Genomic DNA, 22,275 nt, shown 5'->3' with positions numbered 1-22,275 from the left:
TTTTAGAGCTGGAAGAAATAGGTTTAAAAAAAATACATATAAAATATATTTTTTTTAGTACCTAATGATCTTGTACGAGTCTAGCTGAGCCGACTACCTATTATTCATATTAAGCTTGCCGAGTCTATTTTACAAGTTTGAACAAGCTTTTCACGAGCCAAACATGAGCCGAGCCACGAGTGGCTCAGCTTGTTTCCCAGCCCTAATTGCAAGTACTTTAAAACAGCAGCTGCCAAGTAACAAATAAGGGTATGCCTAAGGATTCAAAATTTATTTCACAGCCAAGTAACAAATAAGGGTTTGCCCAAGGATTCAAAATTTATTTCATAGCGCTTGCCTGAGCAAAAATGTTGCTCATAAATGCAACAGTGATGGCTTCAAGGCAAACTCATTAACAAAAGTATGCATCACGTAAGTACTCTGGTCACTACTGCAGATAAACCGAAAACCAGCAGACACGGCTGCATAAATATATGCAATCAAAGTGAAAACTGGACCAGGAAAAAATCATTGAGCAAAAAGAAAAGAGTAGAATGGACGCCATCAAAACCAGACGTGGGGTTTACTTGAATATAGAGTTCATCCATCAGATCATCCACAGAAACTCGCCAATAGAAATGGTGTTAAGAGTTAAATAAATTTAGAAACTGTATTAACATGAAAAACATCAAAGGGAAAAGTAGTAATAATAGTATTAATAGTGATACCATGAGAAAATTCATGGTGAAGGGACAAACAACTTTTGGTTGCAAGCCCGTATCTTTAACAATCTGCCTTGCACAAGTATAAGCACAACAGCAGGCTGCGTCCTACAGAATCATCAACCCATGTGATGACCATTATTATATAGTGGACCATGCAGCACACGAAATACCAGATTTTCTTGGGTCACAAATCTACTTTAACGGCTTACCCGATGAACAATAGTGGTTTATGGTATTTGTGGCAGTTTAGAAAATTTTCAGAATGCTTAATTGACCATTCTCATAGCCATCACATTAATTCACAATGAGGCATAATAGGGCTTCCTCGAACATACAAAGGATGATCTGCATACATTTCATAGGCCAGCTGGCCAAGAGAGGGCCGCCAACGGAGTGACCACCAATGTCAAAAACTTATTAGCCTTTTCCTTTACCCCACATCCTGAATTACACCTTAAATGAAGTATATAAGAAATTTTTAAAAATGCAGAAGTTTGACTGGTGATGTCAACAAATTACATGCACCTCCAAATAGATATAAATAAAAACCATTCAAGTACAGAAAGTTTGGGGTTTTATCAGAATATTTTGTGCATCATATGAAACAAAGTACAAGCTTGCTCCACAAACATCATGCACCTCCAAAATGATATAAATAAAAACTAACCAAGTACAGAAAAGTACAAGCTTTCTCAACAAACATCACCCTGCATTGTGTGGAATTTCAAAATTTTCATCCAACATACTATAACAGGTTATTATTGTGGTAAAAAGATAAAATAAAACTTTAAAAAAATAAGAAACCTGTTTTTATAGTCTCGAAGCTTCTGGACTTCTCGACATTGTGCAAACCTTGCCCCTTGAATCAAACAGAGATTATCAGAATAGTTGGTTTCATGCCAACAATCCTTGAAGTAAAAATCATTAACATTTAAATATTACACATAGAAATAAGTCTAGACAAACAGAATTTATTTTGAGCATTTCTCACATTGCACTATAACAGCACGTCTTACCTAAGTATAATTTGATTGGGTGTTGGAAATACACATCACGTGCATTTTGAAATTCCGCGTGCTTACACCAAGGCTTGCATTGAAAATCTGTAAATCAGACTATCAGAACTTCAGTTAAACAAGAACCAAACTATAAGGGTTAAACAATAGATAATTTTGGTTTCTCATACACATAACAGTAGCAGAAAAGTCGAACGCAAATGAAAGAAATTAACCTGAAAAGAAATGAGAAGTTATAAAAATACACCCATTTACTTACTTTTGTCCCCACATCTCTTATGAAATGTTTCACAAAAACCAAAGGAGCTGTCCGAGAAGAAAAGCTTGAAGAATACATTCGCAGGAATCTATGAGCAATAACAATCAGAACAAAAGATTACCACGAAAAAATATTTAAAAGTGAATCTCGAATTGACAACAAATAAATAAATTCAATCAGAATCCAGATATAACATTACTGGGAACTTCGATTCAGCAACCATCTTATAGTGTCCAGGTACTGCACAGCATGACGGGAAAAGAAATTATAAGCAACAAGCTGCACTACAATAAGCAGTATGGACACAGTTTTGGGCAAAATTGAACAGAAATTACTTCACATTCAATTAGAAAATGGAAACAAGCTACCTATATGACTGTCACGGGCTAAATTCCAAGGCCAAATTTCTCACCTTCCAAGCCAAGGAACGCCCGTGCGGCACTAGGCCTCACAGCTTAGTAGTCTCACAGCACGTGTTTCCCACACGTAATATTCTTACACAGCGGAACTTCAACTTAGTAGACTTTCCTTTCTTTTAAGAAATTCTTTCGACATGATCGTCGCGCATCCGATAGCCACTTACGTGCATAACCGTCCCATACCGACTAGCACCTCCAACAAAATGGCCAAACATATCTTGCCGCTCACACAAGCAAGGGTACGCTGACATAGGCTGAAACGTGCCTACGCGGCACTCCCGACTTAACCAACATCCAACGTAGATCATAAGGAGCATGGTGCATCCCCAAAGCCTTTACCGATGCATGCCAAGCCTTCAAGTATCATTGCGAGCAACCTTTCCTTAATTCCAGTCACCCAAGCCAACAACGCACAGACGCCTTAGCCTCGCGTGCCATAGAGCGTATTACGATTCCATGCGCACGGCACAACAAAACCTCGCCACCAAAGGGACAAGGTCTTTCGACCCCTAATCCGAAGACCAGTTGATGATTGAACACCATAGCGAAGAGCACCACCCAAACTCATTCGTCGGCGCCTAGGCATTCACTCGCCTAGCCCCGAGTCACCATATTTGGTTGGAATCACCTAATGTGATCCCTGGGAGAATTAGCCCTAACCCACACGCACCCCCGTGCGTCCAACCACTACGCATGGGAATCTTGAAAGCCGAGAGGTCCTTAACCAAATCTCCAAAGGCAACATCCTCTGATCCGCTGGCACTGCTTAACCAAACAATACTCCATGTCTGTGCCGCCATACAACGATGCACTAACGACGATATTGTTGTTTATCGTGTGTCATACTACCACCGCACGTCACCGATCAAACCAACGCATACGTGTGTTCTTACACTCAATGCATTTTCTACTCAGTAGAGTTCCGCACTGTGCATGCCCCATTCTGAAGAACCGGCCCGAGACATTCTCCCCCACCCAAATCACTGTCGTCCTCAACAATGTCGGTGCAGATAAGAACACGGTCTTCACTGATATGTTAATTTTCCTTTGTACGTATCTTTGGTTTACTCTTTTTCTTCACCCTACTCAACTTGTTATGGTTTTCATCTACCATCGTCGCAACCTTTAACACGCCAAAGTCTCATTCCTTAACGCGCCTCCGATCACTTAGGCAACGGTCTTCTGCTTTATCAACATCGAGCATTCTTTACTCGTGAGACCCCAGTGCAGTTCCATACACAAGCAGGTCATCCTCGCTCGCACAACAAACTTGTCGTTTTTATGCTCATGTTTGGGGTACCTTCTCACCTCAGCAAGGGCAATTCCACCGCACTTCACACACATCCATGCATTCGTTGTTGCACCTACGCTGCAACACGCCTGTGCACTTGCCACGCCCCTTGCACAGCCCAGTGCTGAACCCAAGCACAAGATCTTCCGCACCAGGCACTGCACCAAATCCCATACCACTGGCACATTACAAGGCTCTTTGAGGCTTCGTGTGCAACACTCTCCCCCACTCACGCCATCGTCATCCTCGACGATCTCTTTGCCAACAACCAAGGGGTTCCCTTCAACAACGCAACCCATCTAGATGTTGTGCTCCTTCATCTCATTCGGTTCCTTTTCTTTTCTCGCAATCACGAGACCCCAGCGTAGTCCCAATTCTCAAGCGGGTCTCCCATGCCCGCACGGCATCTTGTCTTCTCAGCTCGCTTCGCATGTGTGCCCTCTTTGCACAAAGCCACTTTACCCACTCAAGTGCCCCCTTCGCCCTGACTTCACCACTCAACTATGTCATATGGGTGCGGGTGCGACAAAAATATAATATATATATATATATATATATATATATATATATATATGTATATATATATATAAAGTCCAAAAGTTGGACATAAATGACCCTGGGTGTGTTGATTGTACCTAGGGTCAGGTTGACCGCATCAGGTGCAGGTGTGACGCGAGTGCGACGCCTAGTTGAAGAGTCCCTATGACATAGTCACTCAACCATGTGGCCCATGCACAGACCGCCAAAACAAGGTGAAGCCCATTCTAGGGGTTTTCCTCACTTGACTCCCCTGTAAGCCCTCATTGCCCATTCCCATGCTCGATCACTTCAGGTTCCGTCACTTCGGCCATACTCGACTGCACACCACCTATCCTAATGATCGTGGTTCGTAGAGAGTATGTCGGCACACATGAACGACAACCGAGGCACTCCTTGCGTTGCCCTCAACTCAGAGCGACAGTCGAGGCAATCCTTCTCGTGTTGCCCTCAATCACGAGTGACAATCGAGCTCCTCCTCGCGCTGCCCTCAACACAGAGAGACAACCAAGGCAATTCTCCTCGCGTTGTCCTCAACCACGAGCGACAACCAAGATTCTCCTCGCGCTGCCCTCAACACCCAAGGCACCCTCGAACCAAAAGGCGTGTCTATACTATGGCTTCAACCCGCAATCATCACAACTTTTGAACACACTAAGTCTCATACCTTAGCATGCCTCCAGCAACTCCAACAACGGTCCACCGCATTCCATAGCGGCCTTCTGTCGCGCACAAGCCCTGATTCTTAGGGCATTTTTTTGGTGGTTGGTGAGCTCGTAACAAGCAAACACTGCCCTCTTCAGTGCCCTCATGACCCAAAGGATTCATCCTTTTTAAACGCACCTTCTGTATGCCACTGTGCCTCGCAAAACTTTCGAGGCATAAAGAAAAAACCATCTTTTCCGCCCACACAGGAACTGCACATTACTGTCCTGAGCTGACTATATAGTTGGCCTTCTATATAGCCAAACCCACCTCCAGCAAACCAGCCTTCATGCTAACTCCACCATGCAGCGTCGCACTCCGGCTTCGGTGCTTTGAACATGCCTTGGCAACGTTAAGAGAAACTCGGCCAAAAGCTCTCCAACACATCCACCACTTAGGCACTCATGTGCTCCTACTCAAAACAAACTAGACACCCAACGTGGCATTGCTGCCAAATCTACTCTGATACCAGTTGTCACAGGCTAAATTCCAAGGCAAAATTTCTCGCCTTTCAAGCCAAGGAACGCTCGTGCAGCTCTAGGCCTCGCGACCTAGTCAGCCTCACTGCACGTGTTTTTCACACGTAATCTTCTTATACAGCAAAACTTCAACTTAGCGGACTTTTCTTTCTTTTAAGAAATCCTTTCGACATGGTCATCGCGCATCCGATAGCCACTTACGTGCATAACCGTCCCATACCGGCTAGCACCTCCAACCAAATGGCCGAATGTATCTTGTCGCTCACACAAGCAAGGGTATGCTGGCATAGGCTGAAACGTGCCTACGCGGCACTACTGACTTAACCAACATCCAACGCGGGGTCATAAGGAGCATGACACTTACCCAAAAGCCTTTACTGATGCATGTCAAGCCTTCAAGTATCATTGCGAGCCACCCTTCATTAATTTCAGTCACCCAAGCCAACAACGCACGGATGCCTTAGCCTCTTGTGCCATGAATCGTATTACGACTTTATGCGCACGGCACAACAAAACCTCGCCACCAAAGGTACAAGGTCTTTCGAGCCCCAGTCCGAAGACCAGTTGATGATTGAACACCATAGCGAAGAGCACCATCCAAACTCATTCGTCGGCGCCTAGGCATTCACTCGTCTAGCTCCGAGTCACCATACTCGGTTGAAATCACCTGATATGATCCCTGGGGGAATTAGCCCTAACCTACATGCACCCCGTGCATCCTGTTAAAATGTATCATTCGACAATTGTAATATTATATATATTTTATATATATATATATATAAAGGATAATACATATTCATATATGGTATATATGCATATGTATTATCCTAATTATATATATAAAATATATATTTATCTATTTATAGGCATAGGGGTAGTTTAGACATTTCACAGTTTTTACGCATATTCCATTTGGAATATGTTTGTAATTTTATTTTTAATTTTCTTTTTTATTTTCCCCTTTTTTGTGGTTTGCGCCACCTAGGGAGGCTCCCCAAAGAGTCGTTGGGGAGCCCCCAACGGTCACAAATGTGACCGTTGGGGGCTCCCAACGACTCCTTTGGGAGCCCCCTTGGTGGCCCCTCTCTTGTGTTATAAATAGGGGTCTCCCCCTTTGTATTCTAAACTCCTTAGAGGAGCTTATGCTCCATTGTATGGGGTTTATACCCCCTTCTTCCTTCTTCTTCAATAATATTCAACTTATGACTTTATGTCATATTTTTGCCCCTTGTGTGGGTTTATGTGTTAGCACATTATGTGCTTGTGTTGTTCCCTTTAATGGGTTTATTCGCACTTCATGTGCATGTGTATGGGTTCTTTATTGAACCTAATGTATTCAAAGCCACTTTCTAACATGGTATCAGAGCCAAGTTGAGATCGAGTTGCTCTTTGGTGCATCGGGAAGCGTGGTATTCAAGAAATTTTTAAAGAAAAATGGTGAAGTATTTATTTCTCTCTCTTTTCTTTCTTAAAGTTATTAGGTATGCATTCTATTTCCTTAAGTATTGTATGAAGAATTTAATATGTTTTTTTTATGTGTACTCTTTGTCATTATGTCTTTTTATAAAAATTTGAGTTACTTGATACTCTATTGAATCTTTTTCGTATACATACTTTTTCGTATGTTTTTCTTTGAAAATTTTGAAAATGATAACTTGTTTGGCGAAAAATTATATATATGATTGCTCAAAACTTAATGGGTCGGTAAAGATTTATGACCATTGGAGCCTTGAATTTATATTTTAAATCTAACTTTGTTTATAAGAATACCTTTTATATATGGTAAGTCTTTAAAGAAAGGTATGTTAAGATTAAAATGTTTGTGAGATGTAGTTTTTCGAAAAATGCTAAATTCCTTAATAAGTTTTGATTCACTTACCCAATGTGTCCTTTTTATATGAGCAACATTTAATTAAGAAAGTTTTTTTATATAATTCCGGTTGAATTAAGTTTTAAAATAGTCTTATGGAATATGGTGATTTTCTTTGCATCTTTATACTCTTAAAAGATTTTTCAATTTGATTTAAAGAGCTTGTCTCATTATAAAATTTATGGTCTTCACTAATGTTTGTTGCGTACTTATTACATTAGGAGTTCGTAAAAAAATTTATGGTCTTCACCAATTTATAGTCATGTTTTTTGATAAAACTTAAAAGCTTTTGAATTTTTCCTCAATAAATGTTTAATTTTATAGATTTATGCCATAGTACAATCTTACTTTATCATAAGGTTTTTTTTAACAAATCTATTATTCTTCTTTGTTGGAATTTCTCTCACTTTAGTGGAGTTTCCCCCTTCTTTGGGAATTTTGTGTGTTTTGAGCTCTCTTTAAGGAGCCTTTCGGTCCTTATAATCTTCTTGTGAGTATATACTCTTTTATGAAGATTTCATGGTTGTTGTGAGAAGATTGTTTGTGAGTATCTTTTTCCTTGCATAATATCCTTCAACGATTCATTAATACTTGTAACCCTTTGTGGATCTTTTGAGATTGGTTGTGAGCATCATTTTTTAAGTTACAATAGTGGATTTCATAAGATTTTTCAAACTTCACCATCTTTATGAATGCCTATATTGGCCTAAGTTTGTTATTTGTTTATTCAAGATTATTGTCATTTAAAAATCTTGCATTGCATAAAAGTGCATCTATTATGATTTGGTGTGCATTTAATTGCACTTTATATCTATCATAGTTGAGGCTTGTTTTTGACTTTTTGATTATTCCAAATCGGTTCTTACGCATGATGTTGCTTAATATTTCATAATTGTGTTAGTTGCATAATAAGTCTTTTTTGTATAAATGACTTCTTTTGAAGATTAAGCATAATTCATGTTTATGCAAAATTGTTGTTATAAAGCATATTATTGTGATTGATTATATTGGACCTTTGATTCAATTTTTAATCGGTCCTCTTTTCTTTGAAAAATGATTCCTAAAGTGTTTATTGCCTTTTTGTGGCATTTATATTTGTCCATCACATGTTTCTTTAATGCATCATTGTTTTGGCCTTATTATTGTTTTATTAGAGATGTTTGTTGAGGTGAGTTATGGGCACCTCGTGTTATATCATTTTAGATTGTCCAAATTGCCATATTATAGATGGTGGTTGAGGTGAGTTATGGGCACCTTGGGACTCTAGAATGATTTGGTATATGATCTCTAATTATGAGTGTGATACTCGTTGTTATGTCTTTTTTAGATTGTCCACTTACCATATTATAGATGGAGTTGAGGTGAGTTATGGGCACCTTGGGACTCTAGAATGATTTGGTATATGAGTGTGTCACTAGTTTGATGTTGGTCATTGATCTTATGGATGCTCTTATTTATATATAAATGTGATGGATATATGATGTTTGAAACCTTAAAATGATTTAAAGTATATTGAAATCAAGGTTTTAGGGATTATTGCCCAACCTTTCATTGTTTATGAAAATTATGAGTGCATTTGCACATTTGTGATTTTGTGCTTTTGTGCACAAGTGTTTCATATGTTCTTGGTGTGCGTATGTTCACACATTTATTTTCAAGAATATTGTTCTATCGGTTGTTGTATCTTGTTGAAGATACTTTTACATAGTTTATTCCAAAATGTTATTTTTATGGGTATTCTTTTTTGAAGAATATTGTTTTATTAATTCAATGTTTGATTTATATATATGTTTGTCATTACAATTTTGATTACCTCAAAAGTCTTCTTCTTTTATGCCCCTTATCATATGTAGACAAGAATTTTATTACACCTTCGTGTGTTGGTAGCTCTTTGTTGGCTTTTGCTCTCTTGGTCTAGTAGCTGAACACACTTGTCTTGAGTGTTATTTTATGTAGACAAGGCACGTTGATTCACACCATGGTGTGTGATTCTAGTCCATGTTGGCGTTTGTGTTCTTGCTCTAGTCGCTGAGATGTATGCCCATGGTTGGCTTATTTCACTCATTTCAAGTGTCATCTTATGTAGACAAGAGATGTATTGTGTTTTAGCCCATGGTTGGCATGTTACTCTTGTTCTAGTAGCTGAACATACTTGGTTTTAAGTGTATTTTTACGTAGACAAGAGATGCTTTTGGTCCATGTTGGCGTGTATTCTCTTGTTCTTGTCGTAGATGCACTCATTTTAAGTATTATTATATGTAGACAAGAGATTCTTTTGCACACCTTTGTGTGTGTCTTTGGCCTTTAATGGCATTATATTTATATTCTTGATCTAATAGCTTATACACTTGATTTATGGGTTTTTAAGGACTAATGAGGTAGTTGTTTGTAATGGATGAACTATTGTTGAAATTTGCAAAATTTCATTCAAGACTTGTGTTTTAAGATATTCAAGTGAATCATATTTTTGATATGCATATTTTAAAATCAAGTTGATTTTTTGGCATTTAATCTATATATTAAGTGTTTATAGTATTTTGGCCACTTTTGTATGCAAAATGTGTCCTTTTTGTCAATTGAGTGAGATTTTCCTAAATGGGTAAGATTCTCTACTCAAATAACACTATTCGTTTTGCCTCGTAAATGGATTTAAAACCTTGTGAACTCTTGTGTTTATTTTTTTGTCTAAAGTATGCTTGGAGACTTCGTTTCTCTTGTTTGGCACTTCATTACATGTTTGAAGCATGTTCATTAATGATTCTTTTACGTATTAATTCATTTCATGATAATATATGCATATGCTCTTTATGGCCTTTTAGGATCTCATTCAATAAAGTATATGTTGTTTATGCTTCTTCGTAGGATTATTGTGGGGTCCCTTAGTGGACTGTTTTGTTATTCCCCCATTATGGGGTTGTGTTTGTCCAATATTGGACCTTATGAATGCATTATAAATTCTTGCAATATGTTTTCGCTCACTCTTTAAACATGATATATGATTTTAAAAACTTTGGTTTTCTAAATTTTCTTTTCATGCTAAAGTAATTATCCTATTATGCATAAATTTTGCACCTTGTTAGGAATGTTCCTTTTTTAGTAAAGTGCAAAAATATTTTTTACTTGTTCTTTGTTGTTGTTCCACAGGATCTTGAAGATAAGAGGAAAAGAAGTACCTTGGATAGATCATGGAAGCCGTGCATCCAACTGCTACGCGTAAAAATCTTGCAAGCCGAGAGGTTCTTAACCAAATCTCCAAAAGCAACATCCTCTGATCCGTTGTCACTGCTTAACCAAACAATGCTTCACGTCTGTGCCATCATACAACGATGCACTATCGACAATACCGTTGCCTATCACGTGCCATGCTATCATCGCACATCACCGATCAAGCCAACGCATACCACACGTTCCTATACTCAATGCATTTTTCACAGTAGAGCTTCGCACTGCGCATGCCCCATTCCGAAAGACCGGCCCGAGACAATGACATTGCTAATTCAAAATGTCCAACATATTCATGCAGAAGCGGGTACCTATTGGTGCATGCATAAGATGGCACACTAGTACACAGGTGTTTGTATGTGTGTATCATTTTCAACTTTTTCTCAGGTAATGCTTGGTGAACTAAGAAAGAAAAATCAAATTTATCAAACATAGAAATATATATATATAAAGAAAAAACTGATAAAGTTGTGGAAAATCACAAAAAAACCAAAAACTACTCTCTCTATCTATATATACACACATACATATATATAACATGCTGAATGGGGTTTTCAGGTCTTCTGATGTTTTTTTTGCAATACTGACCCCCTAGAGGTGTTCGGCATGGTCGATTTACTAGGAATGGACACTAGATCATGCTTTTTCGATGAAAAAAATGTCATCTGGAGCCTCAAATTTTTATGAAGATTTTGGGTCGATAACCTACGCATGTCAGAATCAAATGCTCCAAGAGTTGATACCTATAAAATCAAGCACGTAGATCACATTTGTGCAGTCGAAGTTTAAAAATAGAACAAACAATCCATCTTTAGAGAGAGAGAGAGAGACAGGAGTGTCTTAGAACGGGTTAAAGAGTGAATGCCAATGGACACACCGTCACATGCCACGTTTGGGTGAAATGGCCTTTAGCAAAGGCCAAAGGTCATTTTTTGCAGACATTTTTTCCTGCCTCTGATCCGCATGATCAGCAGCAGAAAAATGTCAGCCGTTGTGTTTGATACTTTGATATAAGGTGTTAAAAAAACACACCTTCCTATACACACACGTGCATGTAACTATGTATGCATATCTATATGCTTATATATTTGTATATTTGTGGTTCACATGGTTTAGTTTCCCTATATACCCTATATTAAATAGATTAGGTCTTTCAATTTGGAGGGAAAGCAAAAGTAACAAGGATATTTTTTAATTTGAAAAGCAAACGTGACTTTGGTGGCCCCTCATTTACAAAAAAACAATATTTTTAAAGGTGTTATCCTGTAGCCTTTTTTCAAACAGGCATACCAACAAAACTACGTCTTACTGAAGCTAGTAACCAATTCATGTGTCACACCATGCAATAAGAGATTTATTTTCCAAGAATAAAAAACAAGACAAAGTAAACTTACTCTTTGGAGCATTAATATCCTCTGGATTCCAAATCAATGACCCTGAGGGTAACACCTCAGCTTGGGCAGGGCCTTTCATGCCTCCATTTTCCTGAACCGCCTGAAACCTTCCATTGGTTTTGGTTGGTTCATTAGTGGATTCTTCATCATTTAAAACATGTTGAGGCTCTTCCGGTGGTGCCTCCTTATTCCTGTCTTACAAATATAAATGGTCTGCTGAATTTATTTGACACAAAGAGAAAGATAAACTAGAAAAGTGTTGCCAATGGACACCCTGCAGCTACCTGTCCACAGAATTATTATTAAAATTGCCTGGTTGCATCAAGATTTTGACCCTTTCAAACAAATCAGGCTTATTGTCTGGACTGCCAACTTCAGACTTTGATTCCTGCAGGATCAACAGCTTATTATGAATACTACATCTGACACCATTCCAAGTAAACGTAACTTTTCAAGCATAATCACTAGAGCTAACAGAAACTCATACCTGGCAATCGACAAGGTATTTTGCATTATTACTACAATGTGCCCATCCATCAACTATAAGTCGATATGCTTCATCACGTGACAAGAAAGATGCAAAGAAGTACTGCACAATGAACATGTGAATGAGAACTTCACAGGTCAAGCAATTAAACAAATCTTTAGAAGAGCAAAATTACATTTAGGGCAAGAAGTTGGTGCATAGCCCAATTGCAAGGTAAAAGTAAATTTAGGGCCAGAATTTGGTCGAACCAAGCAATAAAGTTAGCATGGGAGATAAAAAAAATAATACAAATGGTAACTAACCTTTTTCTCGTTGGCCACAATTTCTATAGCATTGGGGAAGAGTCCAGCAGTCCTTGCCTTTTGAACAGAAGAAACTTCATTGAAAGGTATAATTTTCTGCATCATGAATCCATTGGAAGCAAGAGGTTTTAAGTTGAGTAAGAGTAAGACAAAATATATGGAATGTCGGTTTAGTAAGCAACAAAGTAGTGATGGGAGTGTAGTGAAGCTTGGTGAGCAAGAAATACGGGTGGATGATTGTTTCAAATATTTGGGATCTATCATTCAGAAGTATGGAGAAATTGATGGAGATGTAAATCATAGGATAAAGGTTGGGTGGATGAAATGGAAAAATGCAACTGGAGTGTTGTGCGATCGTAGAATGCCATTACGATTGAAGGGAAAGTTTTATAGGAAGACTATTAGGCTCGCTTTACTATATGGTACAGAATGTTGGGCTGCCAAGAGACATCATATTCAAAAAATGAGTGTAGCTGAGGTGCGTATGCTTAGATGGATGTGTGGAAATACAATAAAAGATAAGATTCGGAACGAGGAGATACGTAAGAAGGTAGGCGTTGCACCCATTGAAAATAAGATGAGAGAGAATCGTTTACGGTGGTTTGGACATATTCGACGAAGGTCTAATGATGCTCCAGTTAGAAGGATGGAGAAATGGGAAAATATATTAGTTAAAAGAGGTTGGGGTAGGCCTAGGAAGACTTGGATGGAGATGATAGGAAAGGATATGAATGCTTTGAACCTCACCGAGGACATGGCATTGGATAGAAATGATTGGAGGAGAAGGATTCATGTGGAAGACCCAGAATGATTTTCTTTGTTGGTTCTTATCGCCGACCCCAATTGTTTTGGGATGAAGGCGTAGTTGTTGTTGCTGTATGAATCCATTCACTGAACTACATTCTATACAACTAAGACGTACATTGCTAAAAAACAATCGGCAGACAAGCAGTGGACTACTTTATATTTATGAAAGGGAATAAATAGAAGTACAGTGAAAGAGAAATAAACATTTCATGATATGGTGCTTTTCTGGATAAGTGATTGTTTCCAACCATAAACCACAGATTCCAAGAATAAACACATATGGACGAACAAAAGACAGGAAGTCTATTCTATTGCAAGTGTTTTCTTTTAGTCTTCATTCAAATAGACGTCGTACACCCCCCCCCACACACACACAAGAGAGAGAGAGAAAAGAACATTGATAACACTTACATCAAGACACGAGGAAGAAATAGATGCTAATAGTCTAAAAACCTAAGACTCCACATTGTGAACAGTTCAGAAGAAGAAAAAATATAAAAGAATAATAGAAGAAGATGGAGAAGAAGAGGAAGAAAGAAGAAAAAACAAAACGAAAGAAGAAGGAAGGTGTTCTATTTTTCTGATTTTCCTCTTTTTCAAATTTTTTGTTTTATTTTTTAAATTCCAAGATTTTTTCGAGATTTACTGAAAAACCTATAACATCCCAAGATTTTGTCTTGCCAAGATATAGCCAAGACTGACATTTGTGACTATATATATATATATATATATATATATATATATATATATGGTGGTTCTGTACTATGATACCATACAGTTGTTTGCATAGATCTAGCCACCAAATGGTAAATCTAACCATACATATGGGTTTAACATAATTTATTTACTATATTAGAAGGCTTTATCATGTTTAATGCATCATAAGATTTTATTTTTGAGATGAAAAAAATCAATGGCTCACAATTCATGAAAATAGGGGTACTTTGAAAATAGTATAAAACATCATATTTGAGTCAACTTTAGCACATGAAAGTAATAAATAGAATATGCTAAACCTGATCCAATGGTTAGATTTTGCTTTTGAAGCTTAAATCTATGTAAATAGAGTGTAGCGTGTACCACCATAACCATAAAAACCCCTAATCTCTCTCTCTCTCTCTCTCTCTCTCTCTCTCTCTCTCTCTCTCTCTATATATATATATATATATATATATATATATATATACATACATACATACATACATACATACATACATACATACATACATACATACATACATACATACATACATACAAGAGATGCCTATTCAACAATGCCATAAGTTTTGTTATTAGGGTCTATATTACAACAAAATGGGGGATTTGAGTTAGATATTGTAATAAAATGATGGTCTTCAAATATCACCAACAATGTCCACCAAATTAAATACAAAAGTGGGCAATCACCAAGAAGGAACTCACTAGGGAGTTTACTCAAAACCCACAAAGGGGCACACTCACAAAACCCACTCAAGGTCACACACAAGATAAAAAAGTATTAATATTTTATTGGAGGAGGTATGCAAGAAGCACAACATAAAAGAGGGGGTTCACCCCTATTTATATACAACCTATTTTGACCCAAAAAAATATAAATACAAATATAAATACACATATAAATATAAATATAAATATAAATACAAATTTTAGTCATTTAAATAATGACTAAAAAATAAAAAATAAAATACTTATTCTACCCCTAAGAGTATACATTAAGTATACTTAGTCTTAAACTAAAGATTAAATATCCAATAGGTATACCAAAGATATGCCTTATATACAAAAAAGCAATGCAAAAGAAATAAGTACAAAAGATATACCAAGTACATCTAAGTATACTTTGGTACACATACCAACCATACATATGTCTGAACGGTTAGCAATAAGAATGACAAATAACATAGCAACAACAGGCTGGCGAGCACAGAAATCAGAATCTTTAACCATGAAACAGATCAATTAACAACTTATAGGAGTTGCAAAATGCCTCTTCACTGTTTGGGCGTATTTTGAGGAAGACATTTAACAAAACTTTTAAGTTGTTAAATATTTAAAACAGATAAAGTTACAAATTCAGTCACTTCAGCATAATATAGCAGATATATCCAATGAATCAGAAAAAAACAAAAAATGAATACCATCAACTAATATCAGGATTCGTGAAGTTATAATATCAATTATCCAAACATCGGGGATGAGTGCCGGAAAGTACCTTTGTCTCAAAGCCAAATATATTTGAGTAGAAGCAAACATGATGTAGAAATAAATACATATGCCCCTGCGTCCATTAGTAGACTGAATTAACACAAAAGCAAAGCTAATTTAGAATTTCCATTGTTTAACAGAACAAAACTGTAAGATACATTTCAAGGATAATTAAAAAGAAAAATTACACCTACCACTGGTTTGAAATGAAATCATCTAACAAAAAAAGAACATTGTTAATTACGCACAAATAAAAAGTGCAACATGTGATGCATAAAGAGGTGTTGCTTCCGGTATTTTACCATTCATTAGAAAAGAATAAATTTGTCCATGTGGATAGATGAATTAGCATGTAGCAATTAAATGTTATTGTCGTACCCCTGTACAAGGTTAAATAATGTGAATGGTGCGATAACACTTAAGATCACTCAACTAAGTAATCACCTCACAAAAAGGACATGGAGTGACAGCCAAAGTTATTGTTTTAGGCATACATACAAGCAGAATGTTCCCATTGGTTCACAAGAAAAAAGAGAAAACTATTACACTATCTGGGATAATGGCTAATGAGGAACCGCGATAGTTATCACTCAAAAGGATGGATACAAAGGCTGGTCCTTACTACCTAATAAGCTTCATCAGCTCTTTTCCATGGGACATCATGGCCAGAGACACTAGCCTTCAGACAGACCAAATATGTCTCCTAAGGCCAGACATTGGTTCATCCACCAGACTTCAATCTAGAGCTCACCTTTCAGAAAGCCTCGAGCTTTCTTTGGAAAAAAGGTCAAAGCATGAATGTGAGCTAAAAAGATAATGGTTCACTAGCAATATATATCCAAGGACCAATGCTGTGAAGGACTTTGCAATAATCCCTTATTGCATGCATCATATGGGTTACGTCACCAATAAACCTTATAAGTGAAATCAATGGTAGATGGCTGACGCTAGTAACCACATAAAGGTAAAGCAATAATCCATTTTTCAATGCATACTTCAAATTTAAAGTGGTCATGAAGGTTAAACAGTAAGTGAAATCCTTTTATCATCATAAGTAGTTGCTCTTAGGAATACTTATTCTCAAACCTTACATATCTTAGATCACACAGCATGCAACTTTACAATCTGCTAAATGATTGCTGTTGTTATATGTTGTTAAACGTAACAGTGAGCATGCAGATCCTACGATTTAAAACATGAAGGATGCGGATGAGACCAACAGCACAACATTCTGCTTGTTCCGTAAGTATGATCCACTACCAAGTAAAGGAAACAAATGGCATAGTATTCACCTGAAAAAGAATATTTTCTTGAAAGGCGCAATTAAAGTCCTGAACAAGAGCCTGTACACAGAATAGAAACAAGAAACAATTCCTAGTGAGAAACAAACTCTAACTACATGCGAGTGAACATCTCAAAGTTTTTTATATCTTGTTATTACCTAATAAAATTTAAAACAGACACAAATCTGGACCAACTAAAGGACTGTATGATGCCCTTCATGCACAATTAAGTACGAATAAGCCAAGACAATAGATACAGCAACAAACAATTGCCAGCCTCAGAAGTATATACATATTCTTTTCATTAAAAAAAATCACAAGTATGATAGCATGATAATAAACTAAGAGTAGTAACAAGCGACAAGATGTACATTCACATAATGATGCATCAAAGCAATCTGTTTCAATGCTGCTTGTTTTGCATTTATCTCTTACAAATACTTTCCTTGTGACAAATCCCTGTAACACTTAAAAGAACTTCTACCTACAAACTTTTTCCTTTCTATATTCTTCCTACTAAACGTTCTTTTGTGACACCTAGGAAAACGAATACAGAATCAACTAAGAACAGGGACAAAATCAGATACAATCGGCTTAGGAGAGAGATAAAATTCTGCAGACTTACAACATTATCACAATGTGAAATCAAAGTTAAGCATCTTCAGTGTCTTGCACATATCACAATGTCATCATTAGATTTTTCACATAAACAGAATAAAGGGATAATAACATGATATTTCAAAAACATCAGCATGTTTTATTGTATCATTATACTATTTTGCAAATATCATATCTTCAAATGTTCAAAATTTTTACGTTCAAATAGAACTATTTTCACAAAATTATATTTATAAAACCTTTTTATGTTATTTAATTTGTCAAATTACTTTCAATAACATTAACATTAATAATAATAATGATAATAGCAATTTATCAAATTTTTTTCTTGTCTTCATTTCTTATTTTTCGTAGCCAAGAATTTTCCAATATAGTAATATTCTTAAAATAGAGGTATCAGCAATCATTTTACTTCACTAGGTTTTGAACATTTCCATTATTCAACATAAGAAAAAAAATGAGTATGATATATAATATGGATCTGAAGTTTTGTTTCTAAAGAAGATTTTTTAGGGAAGGGTGATCCTATGTTGCAACTATTTGCTACTTGTAATCTTCATAGACATATTTGGATAACAAAAATCTAGATAAAAGAGTGAAGGTTCAGAAAATCTATAGTTATTTCCAATAGCTGTAAGACTCATGCATAGGTCAAAGCCTCTCACAGATTAGCCCTTTTTAAAGCTTTCAGCAAAAGTTGGCAGCACTGCTAGCAACATAACCGTCTGCCTCAAGTGTCGAGCCTTTCAAGTGTATTATGAACAAAGTCCATGCATGGTCCCTTTCGCACAGATGTGACCACTCCTTTCTTTAGTTCTAAACTCCTAATAGTGCCTCAGATCTTTGTTTTGCTTCTGCTTCATCTTCCTCTAAAGATGACCCTTATCAAGTCACAAATATCCGCCATTTTTTAAAATCTCGCAATTTCATAGCAAGATTTTCAAAACCTGATGTAATCCCACAAAAAATGTGATATTTTCAAAATATTGACTATTTTGAAAATATCATGTTTTATCATGATATTGTCATGTTGTTGACGATGTATTTTTACATTTTCTTATAAAATTTAAAATTTTAAATATACCGATATTTTTCCAAGATTGTCCTGAAAAAGCAGATTATTTTGTTTATCGTGATATTTTACATTGACTAGGAAATCCCTATAATCAGATTTGTGACTATGGACCCTATTACCAGGTTTTGATCATGCTCAAATCAACATATGGAATGATGCAGTTGGTGTAGAATCCTGAGAGAGCTTCTTTAATAGGGAAAATATCTGTGAATTCACTGCTTCCTGCTTATCAACTATTTTAGATGTGGAAAAGAGTCGGGGAAACAAATGGCCGCTGTTAGACTGCCACCAGTTTGGACATCCCAATTCAAGATACAGTTTTCCCTCTTCAATTCGCTTCTTAAAGTTTAGAATAAACTTCCTCACTGTCTGCAACCTATACACTTAAGCAATGTGAGACCAGCAGAACATGTTATCCTCACTAGGAAGGAAAAGGATTTTAGCCAAATTGTACGGTGTTCAATCACTCATACTGACATGATAATGAACAGCTTGGGAACATTCATCATTGCTATGACATTTTAGCCCAATTCAGAATGATATCATATCAATTAAGTTGCTAGGCCTGCCTTAACAGAGGAAAACTGGCCAAGCCTAAAAATAAAAATTTCCCCATCTTTTATATTGGAAACTGTTACGGTGAATCAATATTCAAATAGAGATGACCGCGAGCCAGATCCAAAATCCATTCGAAGGAAAGAAGTTGGCACCAAAATCCAAGGAAATGAGGAAAGATATTCAATACGATAAGATTGTTAAAATATATGTATATATATATAAAAGATAAGATTCGGAACGAAGAGATACGTAAGAAGGTAGGTGTTGCACCCATTGAAAATAAGATGCGAGAGAATCGTTTACGGTGGTTTGGACATATTCGGCGAAGGCCTAATGATGCTCCAGTTAGAAGGTTGGAGAAATGGGAAAATATATTAGTTAAAAGAGGTCGGGGTAGGCCTAGGAAGACTTGGATGGAGATGATAGGAAAGGATATCAATGCTTTGAACCTCACCGAGGACATGGCATTGGATAGAAATGATTGGAGGAAAAGGATTCATGTGGAAGACCCAAAATGAATTTCTTTTTTGGTTCATATCGCTGACCCCAATTGTTTTGGGATGAAGGCGTAGTTGTTGTTGTTGTTGTTGTTGTATATATATATATATGTACATATTTTGTCTAGTTGCCCGATAGGGGTGTTTTTGCCTTTTCACATAGTTGTTTTTAGAAACAACTATTTTACTAGTTTAGAATTTTAGTTTTATTTACATGTAATTTTTTATTTTTATTTTTTTCTGTATTGCATTAGCGCCCCCCCATAGAGTCGCTGGGAGCTCCCAACGACTCTATGTGGGAGCTCCCAATGGTCTCTCTCTCCCTTGTCCCTTCCAATTGTGTATAAATAGGGGATGTCTCCCCTTGTTCATTTCATGCTTCTCAAGCTCTCTTCAATAAAAACTTTGTATTTTTTACTTGCTTGTTTTGCCTTTTTAAGGTTTTTGTATTGTCTCATCGTAGACTTCTTGTTTGTATTCTCCTTGTGCCTTTGTGCATGTCCATTATTGGACTTAGCTGATGTTTTTGCATCCTTAGGTTATATTTTTGCATACTTGATTACAAAGATTACCAAAAATAAAGTGTATCGTTAACTCTCCTTGATTGAATGAGTTTCTTTTGGCAGCATTGCTAGATTTGTAACTATCCTATTCTAATTATATATGGCTTTTCCCATAGTTGGCAAACTTGACAAGCCAACTCATGACTCACCCGAGTTGACTCGGATCGGGCCTTAACTGAGTAAAAAATACATATATCGGTTAGGACCAAACTCATCCAAGTCAATGTTTTGACTTGGCTGAGTTTATCATTGATTCAGCCGAGTCTTATCTACTTGAGATCATTCAAGGTTTTGTTTAAAAATTCTAACCACTAATTAAAAGCATTTAAAACTTTTAATTTCCAAAAATGGTTTTGAAAAGCTTTTACTCCATTAACACTTTCAAACGTTGTATTTTTTTAAATTGTATTTTATTCTTGGTTTGGTATTGAGCGGATGAGAGGAACTTTATTAGGTACTCTAAAAAAATGAGCAAAACTTTATTAGCATTAGAGAGAGAGGGAGGTAATGATTAAATTATATTTAATATTAAAATAATGATAAAAGGATATTTTTTAAAAAATGACACTTTTAATGCATCTTAAATAACTCTCATGCAGTTATTGTGATTACAACCTGATATTTATACTTTATCAAATATACAATATTTTACAAATAACACTATTTTCTAATTTAAAATGGTGAACTAACAAACATGTTTTTTTTAAGATAATATTTGTCACTATGTACATATTTATAAAAAAAATAAGTTATATGCATTATCATATATGATAAATCACACTTATATGTTGATTTTTAAAATATATATATATATAATAAATTATATATTTGTTATTCATTTTTAATAAATTAAATAAAAAGCCTTGACTTGCCCGAGTCACCAAGTTGACTTTGCCCGAATTGCCGAGTTGGATGTGGCCGACCCGATAAAGAGTCCCGAAAATGCCAACCATGGTTTTTCTCTCTGTTGAAAGATGAAGAGAAGAGCACCTTACCTTGTATGGACATAGGTTCCTATATGAAGAGTCCCGAGTCCCGAGAATGCCAACCATGGCTTTTCGCTCTTACCTTATGAAGAGAAGAAGAGCACTGACACCGAACCACGTTAAACTTGTCCCTTGTCTTTGCTTGCTCTATCTTCCTCATGATACCATTTTAGAAACATAGAAAGGATCTGCTAGACAACTTAATTATGATTTTTCAACAAGCAGTAAACAGATCAACTGACATGCAAATGTACAATGGCAGAATAAAGGTGTGGGTGTTAGAGGACCACAGAAGTTACTATGAAGAAACTAATTAATAATTAAGGGACAACAGAAAATACTAAATAGAGTTAGAATGACACTCGGACATTGCAATTACAGATAGCTAATATGAAGATTAACTCACCAGCACTGTATTCCATAACAAAGCGACAACCATAAGTACAGTTCTATAATAAGACACCACCTCACAAACTACAGTAAATAACCAAACTCCTTCGAAGATGATCCTTTTACAGAGGTAAGAAGTCAAAAAATTGCTGAAAACTAAAATGCGCCCCAACATAATCATTTATCAAAACACATACTGATATGAGAAGCATAAAAGTCTTTTAAGGTAATTTAAACTCCAAAAGCTAAGGGAAATAGAAAGCAGTCAAATGTAACCACTGAAACAGCACATCAAGGAACTAACCTCTTCTGGTGGAAGTCGGAATAATTGTCGATACTCTTCACTTCTTGATGATAAAAAAGACTATAACAAAACATGAGTGGTGACACAATAATTAGCATTCATACAATAAGAGTAAATTTATTACAAAATAAAATGAGAAAAAATAGCAAGTCAGACAGCCAAGACTTGTAAGAAAAGAGATTATGTGAATCAAGGGCTGGCACACCCAAACTAGCATTGTAAACCATGCACCAGAATGAATCTGATTCACACCATACTATACCACACCAAATCACCCCACAATTAATTCCCAGCATAACAGCCT

General features: G+C 36.4%; 1 protein-coding gene across 3 annotated transcripts in view; it reads right to left on the bottom strand.

Moving 5' to 3' along the window:
* Positions 1-22,275, bottom strand: part of LOC149819485 (protein VASCULAR ASSOCIATED DEATH 1, chloroplastic-like) — a 28,031-nt gene that overhangs the window by 3,806 nt on the left and 1,950 nt on the right. Inside the window, exons 2-12 of one of the 3 annotated variants that reach the window (XM_089985556.1) lie at positions 21,972-22,031; positions 16,990-17,040; positions 15,705-15,770; positions 12,686-12,781; positions 12,384-12,485; positions 12,181-12,284; positions 11,897-12,087; positions 2,179-2,219; positions 1,980-2,067; positions 1,721-1,807; positions 1,509-1,563 (exon numbers count right to left, since the gene is read on the bottom strand). In XM_089985556.1, the coding sequence (XP_089841682.1) occupies positions 1,509-1,563; positions 1,721-1,807; positions 1,980-2,067; positions 2,179-2,219; positions 11,897-12,087; positions 12,181-12,284; positions 12,384-12,485; positions 12,686-12,781; positions 15,705-15,770; positions 16,990-17,040; positions 21,972-22,031 (941 nt within the window). Of the gene's footprint in view, positions 1-1,508; positions 1,564-1,720; positions 1,808-1,979; positions 2,068-2,178; positions 2,220-11,896; positions 12,088-12,180; positions 12,285-12,383; positions 12,486-12,685; positions 12,782-15,704; positions 15,788-16,989; positions 17,041-21,971; positions 22,032-22,275 lie in introns of all 3 variants that reach the window. The other 2 variants (XM_089985558.1, XM_089985557.1) reach the window with 2 other exon arrangements.

This window comes from Nuphar pumila, chromosome 13, assembly GCF_984573655.1.
Source record: "Nuphar pumila chromosome 13, dmNupPumi1.hap1.1, whole genome shotgun sequence".
Classification (NCBI taxonomy): Eukaryota; Viridiplantae; Streptophyta; class Magnoliopsida; order Nymphaeales; family Nymphaeaceae; genus Nuphar; species Nuphar pumila.
This window is presented reverse-complemented; position numbering and strand designations above follow the sequence as displayed.